Below are 7716 nucleotides of genomic sequence, written 5' to 3' on the forward strand. Positions count from 1 at the left end.
TCTATAAGAAAAAAGGTGGGGGAGGAGGACTGGGCGGTTGAGCCAAATCAAAGAAAGTAATAAAACAAAAAGAGGTCGAGAGCTCCCAGGGCCTAACTAAAACAAAAATGCAAAACAAAAGGCCTATCTAGCTGCTCGACAAAAGGTCAGTGAAAACATACAAAAGTGGCATCAACTGCATAACCTAGTGTGTCTAACAGTTTAACGCCTGTAATCAGTGTATAGGGTACCCCAGCTGACCTGTCCAGCCTCCCACCACACATAATACAAAGAAGCCTGTTTGCAAATGTTTGTCATAGCAGAAGCCAGCAGCCACCAGCTGGCCAGGGAGCTGCTCATTTGTAGTGATCCTCGGCGTGTGATTGGCCAACTGGGCCCAGACCAGCCAATAGACACATGCCAATCAACTTCGAACTGGCCAATAGGTGGAGGCTTGACACCTGAAAGATAAATAGAACACAAAAGCAAAGCCACACCTCTTGGCACGTAACAACAACAAAAATAAACTCCACCTAAACTTGGTTTATATCTGACCCAGATAGACTGCAGGTCATAACTTCTTACCTGAAGTTCAGTTCACCTGACGCTCGGACTGGCGGCCGCTTCGGGTCTCTCCTCATCCTGCCTCCAATCTCCCTCATCCACCTGCTGGTCTCCACCACTTGTTAATTTTACTGAATCTGTGGAAGCTCCGCGATGCCACCACCAAACAACTGAGTTGTTTTTACACACCGGCCAGCATCTGGCCAATCCAACACCTTTCATTGTTTATACCATTACAGAAAAAAATAAAAAATCATCGGGCCACCGAGCAAATGCCCGATATGCCTGATGGCCAGTCCAGCTATGGCCGTGCCATCAGTTAACCCACAGCTGGCACGCGTGCCTAGGGTTGCTGACCCCTGCTGTAGATCATAAAGTAAGCATCTCTTCTCTTATATAATTCCCATTTAAGATGCTGGTGTGCATATGTGGCAATGAGAGGGCGATGATGAGAGGGTAAAAAGGGAATGCAATCATGGTGCGCACATACTAGGGTGATAGTGTGGTGACTGCAAGCTCAAAAGCTTTGCTGTTACAAGGAAAAAGCTGACAGCACCACCCTGAGAATTTCATCCAGTTTCACCCATATCTAGTCTAGTTCAAAACTATGCTGATTACCAAGGAGGCACTCAGGTCAGTTATACTTCAGCCAAATACTTGGTTTAGAGTGTAAATTAGTTTATTGATTCACATATACACTTCGTCTCTACACACACTAAAGTGCACTCAAACCAGACATACATGGATAACCATGGCACACAAGATCCCCACTAAGGTTCCACCCAGTCACACCCACTTTGGGCTTTCAGCTTCTGAATATGTAAACAAAAGCTTTGAATATATCCAAAACATGAAAACAGTCATCCTCTTCACTGACTGTAGTTACAGAAAGACACCTGTGATTTGCAGCTACAAGAGGGCCTCCTACCAGTACTGTGACACAAAAAAAAGAATTTACAAATCATTCAGAACCAAAATGTCCAAAACACAAAATAAACTCAATCTCCAAATTAAAGCAAATGAACAATCTATTCAATCTATCAGTATTGTAGATTAAAATACATAAACTGCTATAAAAAATAAAAAACTTAATGCTTTCAAAACACAAATAAATCAACATTAACAACATTATTTTTCATGGGAACTTAAAACCTAAGCAATAAACAAAAATGAAACATCACCACAGAATCAGTTGTGCCTGAGACAGTGAGCTGACTCTAACGCTAAGTATTGCCCTGCTAATTATGCAATCGGATACTCCCTGACCTACAAGCAAAGCAGAAAAAACAAAGCGAAAAAAAAAAGGTAAGGGTAACACAGCAGCTTTTCTGTTACCCTACCCAGAGAAGCAGTAGTGGCTCCGCTGTAGAAATATTAGCTGCTAACCAGGTATCTAGACTGTGAAACAATTTGTGCAAAGTTCTGTTAAAACATTTACACTGACCATTTCTGGTCCAATGATGTGGGTGTGACCAGGCCTTGGGAAATGCTGGGATTTGACCCCTTTTCCTGCAGTGAAAGTAGAAGTCTATATTTAATAATCTTTGTACATTACTGCACACTTTGGACAAAGATATTCCATCTTTGCAGGGCCATAGCAGAGACTGTATCCCATTTACTAAACCCATAAATACTCATCAACCTAAATTCTCTCAGACCATGGCCAACAGTTTGTATCTGTGTTTGACGAAGACTGCAGAAAATGGAATTTCTGACAATTTTGGGGTCAATTTTGCTGCAGGTGCTGACTTGTATGTGACAAATAAGACTTGAAACATTCCTTTCAAAGAGAAAGTTACAACTCAGCCATCACCTAAAGATTTAATCCCGTGTGTGAAGAACACATTTGTGATGCTATCCTATATGCATATGAGTGACACAAAAGTGATATTATTAAAACATGTGATCAATAGATTAAATAATGACATTTCAATTACAATCCCCAACGGTGTCACCAACAACGCACCCCCACAACATCACATCTCTTTCTCCATGCTTCACAGTGGGAACCATGCATGTAGAGACCAACTTTTTCTGCCCAAACAAAACTCTTCTGCTTGATGCTTTTCCTTAGTAGAGGTTTCTTAACAGCCATTTAACCATAAAGTCCCAAGGGATCATTTCAGCCGTCTTCAGTCTCAGCTGGAGAGTCTGGAGGATGCCTCCAGCCTGCAGTGCCACCATCTATGGTTTCCACATAGCAGCCTGAAGCGCCACAACCTGCTCCATTGTCTGGTCCTGCCTCGTTTGGTCCTCTTTTTAAAGAGGACTCTTTAAAGCTTGAGAAACAAGCTCATAGGATTTATAATTAATGAGCTGATGACTTGTGTTCTTACCAATGAACAGATGAAATCATCGATTTCTGTTCTTGCATTACACTCCAACGTAATGCAGTCAGATGAAAAGAAAAAACACAACTTTTTTTACTTGAAGCTCCAGAAGCAATTTCAAAATAAAAACTCACAAACTCACTCACTTTTTTTTCTGAGCTTCATATGGTGATCTGTTTCACAGCTGCTGACAAGTAAATGTCTGAACTCTGGAATAAAACACACCCATTTTCATGGGTGAAGTAACAGCCCTTGTAAAAGAAAGGTGAATGTAACTCCACCCCTCACATCACTCACCTGAGAGAAACTGGGAAACAAGCTGTTCCTCCTCCTCAGAAAAGAGAGACGCACAGACGATCAGACTGAGTTCAGACCAAACTAGCAGCTTCCTCTGAGTGAGTCCAGCTACAGGAGAGAAAAGTGGAAAACTCCAACACTGCTGCTTCAAGCTGCTGACGCTCCACACACTGAATGTGAGTTTGAGCAAAAACACAACTCAAAGAAAGTTTCAGTGAAGGTAGTAGAGGAGGGAGGGGAGCCAGGACTGACTGTACTTCCTGTCTGCTGTTTTCAGCTTCACTCACAGACTCAATGGCTTCCAGATCACAGAAGGATCTCTACTGTCCGGTCTGTCAGGAGGTCTTCAGAGATCCTGTTATTCTGTCATGTAGCCACAGCTTCTGTAAAGACTGTTTGAAGAAAAGATGGAGAAAAAGACGGATACTTGAGTGTCCAGTTTGTAAGACAAGATCTTCAAAGGAAGAACCACCTTTAAACCGAGCTTTAAAGAACCTGTGTGAGTCGTTCTTACAGGAGAGAGATCAGAGAGCTTCAGAGGCTCTCTGCAGTCTGCACTCTGAGAAACTCAAACTCTTCTGTCTGGACCATCAGCAGCCAGTGTGTGTCGTCTGCAGAGACTCAGAAAATCACACCAATCACAGATTCAGACCCATTGATGAAGCTGCACAACAACACAAGAAGGAACTTCAGGAAACTCTGGAGCTCTTAAAGAAGAAGTTAAAGGTTTGTGAAGAAGTTCAAGTGAAGTTTGATCAAACAGCAGAACACATTAAGGTCCAGGCCCGACACACAGAGAGGCAGATTAAGGAGCAGTTTAAGAAGCTTCACCAGTTTCTAGCAGAGGAAGAGGAGGCCAGGTTGGCTGCACTGAGGGAGGAAGAGGAGCAGAAGAGTGGGATGATGAAGGAGAAGATGGAGGCTCTGAGCAGAGAGATAGCAGCTCTTTCAGACACAGTCAGAGCCACAGAGGAGGAGCTGAGAGCTGAAGACGTCTCATTCCTGCACAACTACAAGGCTGCAGTGGAAAGAGTCCAGCGCTGCCCCCTGCTGGATGATCCACAGCTGCCCTCAGGAGCTCTGATAGACCAGGCCAAACACCTGGGCAACCTGACCTTCAACATCTGGAACAACATGAAGGACATGGTCTCCTACACTCCTCTCATTCTGGACCCAAACACTGCAAATCCAGAACTCATCCTGTCTGAAGATCTGACCAGTGTGAGAGCAGGAGGAGAGAAGCAGCAGCTTCCTGATAATCCAGAGAGGTTTGATTTGATCAGCTCTGTCCTGGGCTCTGAGGGCTTTAACTCAGGATCTTACAGCTGTGATGTTGAAGTTGGAGACAGTAAAGGGTGGGAACTTGGTGTGTTTGAAGAGTCTGTGCAAAGGAAGGGATTGATGCAGTCTGGATTATTCAGAATAACTTTCTTTTTGGGTAAATACTACACACACTCACCATCAGCTCCTATCACCATTCTCTCAGTACAGAAGAAGCTCCAGAGGATCAGAGTGAATCTGGACTGGAACAGAGGAAAGCTGTCGTTCTCTGATCCTGATACTAACACACACATACACACCTTCACACACACTTTCACTCACAGGATGTTTCCACATATTAACCCTATTTATGGTAAACTGAAGGTGTGTCCGTTGAAGGTGTCAGTGTCAGTGCAGCAGATGAGTTGAGGATGATGATATTTCTAATGTTGTTTCCTGTCAGTGAATTGAAGCTGTTAAACTGCAGCTGTCCTCCTGCTGCCTCGTTGTTCCAAAGCTCTTTGTTTCTCTTTTAGTTCTCACTGTTTCTTTCTGTTTCTGCTGTCCACCTTTTCACATGGAAAATCATTTCACTGTTTCTCACTGAATGACTCCCCAAACTAGATTTGAAATTCTATCAAGTTTCTAATCATTACAAGTGATTCATGTTTCTATTTGATGTGTAAATGGAGATGATTTAGTTTGCTGGGATATGGACTGACATGTGTTGAATGGGAGGAGCAGTTTGTTGTTGTCTTCTTGTCTGTTTATGACAACAATAAATATATTGTTGAAACAATAATTCATGTCTAACTGCATATATGAAATGTTTCTGATCTTTGAATTCTGTTTGATTAAAGACTTTCTTCAGGACATAAATGAAATTTCAGTGTATTGATAGAACTAAATAAGCTCAGAGTTGAAAGGCTGGAGTATTATGTACATGCTTCACTGTCAGTATCTTCAGGGGGATTCAAAGTCATGAGATAAACTAGTGTAGAGAAAATATTCTGAGCTTTATTTTGTATCAAAGCAGAGCGTGTCGTCCAACATCAGCAGGAAGTTTGTAATGACTGAGCTCGTTTAATCAGCTCGTTTTTCCTTCATTTACAGCAGAAGAAGAACTGAAAGTGTGTGTGGATTCAGAGCACTTGCTGTCAGTACAAATAAAGGAGGGCAAGAGATTTAAAGGAGCAAAGCGCTGTTTTTAGAGCTTTAAAGACAAACCACATTTCCAGTGTGAATCCTGAGTTTGCAATCCTGAGTTTGCTGGCCTCCGAGTTAGCTGATATACAGCTAGCTATTTGCGTAAAATAGTTACGCAAATAGTTTTGCGTAACTATTTTTAAATCCCTGTAGAACCAGAACCACGTAAGCTTGCGCAATAATTTTTTTTTGCATATGAAACCAGAGGAGTTGTACTTACATCTTATGCCATCAGCTTGTCCTAGGTCACGGTTTCCTTCCACATATTACCGTCCCGGAAGTGACGTCATTTTCGCGGGAAATGTAGTTTTTTACATATAGGCCTTACAAGCCTATACTGGTGTTTTTAAAAGTCATGTTTGCCTTCATGCTTTTCTTAATAGTTTCTGGGATACTTAGAACTCAAATTGCACTACTTTAAATAGTTTATTTTGATGCACATGCTGTTTTCTTTGCAAACTTGCATTATAATATTTATTTTTGTTTTTTCTGCAGTATATAAAAATAGAATTATGAAGACACTCAAAATAAATTTCCTGTTGTTTTAAACTATTTTTTGCAACGTTTTTGTATTTAAAGTTTGGAGGGATAAGCCTCTTAAATTTCTCTAACTAGAAATATATGTAAAAAAAAAAAAAAAAAACGATTTTAAATTTTTTTGTAGTTTATTGCACTTTTTTGCAATTTTTGTAGTTACTATGGACTTAATGCATACATATTATTAAAATTTGGGCTATAACAGTTGTATTGATGTATAGCAACTTGAAATGCTCCCAAAAATGGCTCTACAGCATGTAAAAATATAAAGTAAGCTCTGGCGGACTTGGTTCTATGGTAGGTCTTAAAGGGTTTAATGTCTGAAGAGAAAATCAGTCTCATTTTCATTTCTTTTCACCCCGCTGACAGTCTCACACTCAACAATCAGACAAAAACACAAAAAGATTGATGTCTTTATGTCTTTCATTTTGTGAACGAGCACATAAATATTTGTCAGAAACAAAAGATTCTGGCACTTCCAAATATTCCTCCTGCCAATAATTAAATGAAGAAAAAATCAGTCCATTTCAAAGTGTCATTAAAACAAACAGTTCAAAGCAGGAAATAAAGTGGCTGTTCACAGCACCAACAAAGCAACTCTTTACAAATAAATTTGCTCCACCATTTTCCTTCATGCTGTCCAACCACTGTCAGAAGATTTAGACCCCACCGTGTCATTTTCAGCTGTGAACACCTTATCACCACACAGATGCTCAAAGTGATTTGAGAGAAATCCCGATCCACAATGAAATCCTCGCCACAGAATCTCAGCCATTTCTTCGTCCTTCTTTTCTGGGAAAACCATCGAACTTTACACTACACTCTACATTTTTCAGGGTAAAGTCCTCCACTGATATCTAACACACTGCTGACTGTTTTATGACTACATCTACTTCGACCTTTGACCTACTTCAGTCTGCTTGTGTGGAAAGTATCATCATCATTATTATTTTGACCTTTGGCCCATTTTATTTGACATAATACAGAGGTCTCAAACTCATGTATTGATGTGAAGAAATATTTTTTAAAATGTATTTTTACGAAAAATGATTTAATACAATGGCAGAGTGTTACAGGCATGGCCCTTTAAGACTGTAGCCTCATAGGCGGTGTAGTCCTTGTTGCAGGGAGAACGTCTGGGACCGCCCCTCCCGCTGTGTGTGTGGATGTGAGCGTGAGGGAGGGAGAAAAAGGAGAAAAGTACAAGTTGTCACGAGTAGAAACGAGAGATGGAAGCATGTAAATATAAAAATAACCACTGCGGCCAAAAAGAGTGCCTGACGAGCCCAGTTGTAAGTAAGCTATTAAGACTCGACTTCACACTGTGTTCGTGTTTTCCTCCAAAACAATAAAATTCTGCTGGAGCAGCCTTTCAATGGCTCTTTCTTTCTCTCGCTAGCAAAGTTGACCCAGACAGTAAAGCTAGTTCCCGGCTACGAGCCCGACACAGAACCCAAAGTATTAGCCAGAGGTCTCCTTACAACGGTTCAGAGCCGCAGACCTGGCCGAGGTAACAAGAGAGTGCAAACATGTTGAAGGATTG

The 7716-nt window shown here is 41.2% G+C and overlaps 1 protein-coding gene across 1 annotated transcript; it reads left to right on the forward strand.

Moving 5' to 3' along the window:
- Positions 1-3191: 3191 nt before the first annotated feature.
- On the forward strand, positions 3192-5232 carry LOC146521204 (nuclear factor 7, brain-like). The gene has a single exon (XM_085138523.1). It carries the CDS (start codon positions 3465-3467, stop codon positions 4857-4859), a length of 1395 nt encoding a protein of 464 aa, XP_084994649.1. The 5' UTR covers positions 3192-3464; the 3' UTR covers positions 4860-5232.
- The last annotated feature ends 2484 nt before the right edge of the window (positions 5233-7716 follow it).

This window comes from Neolamprologus multifasciatus, chromosome 3, assembly GCF_963576455.1.
Source record: "Neolamprologus multifasciatus chromosome 3, fNeoMul1.2, whole genome shotgun sequence".
NCBI lineage: Eukaryota > Metazoa > Chordata > Actinopteri > Cichliformes > Cichlidae > Neolamprologus > Neolamprologus multifasciatus.

Bases quoted from the DNA above. Each gene is read 5' to 3' on its own strand.
- LOC146521204 (XM_085138523.1), top strand. From the start codon at position 3,465: ATGGCTTCCAGATCACAGAAGGATCTCTACTGTCCGGTCTGTCAGGAG.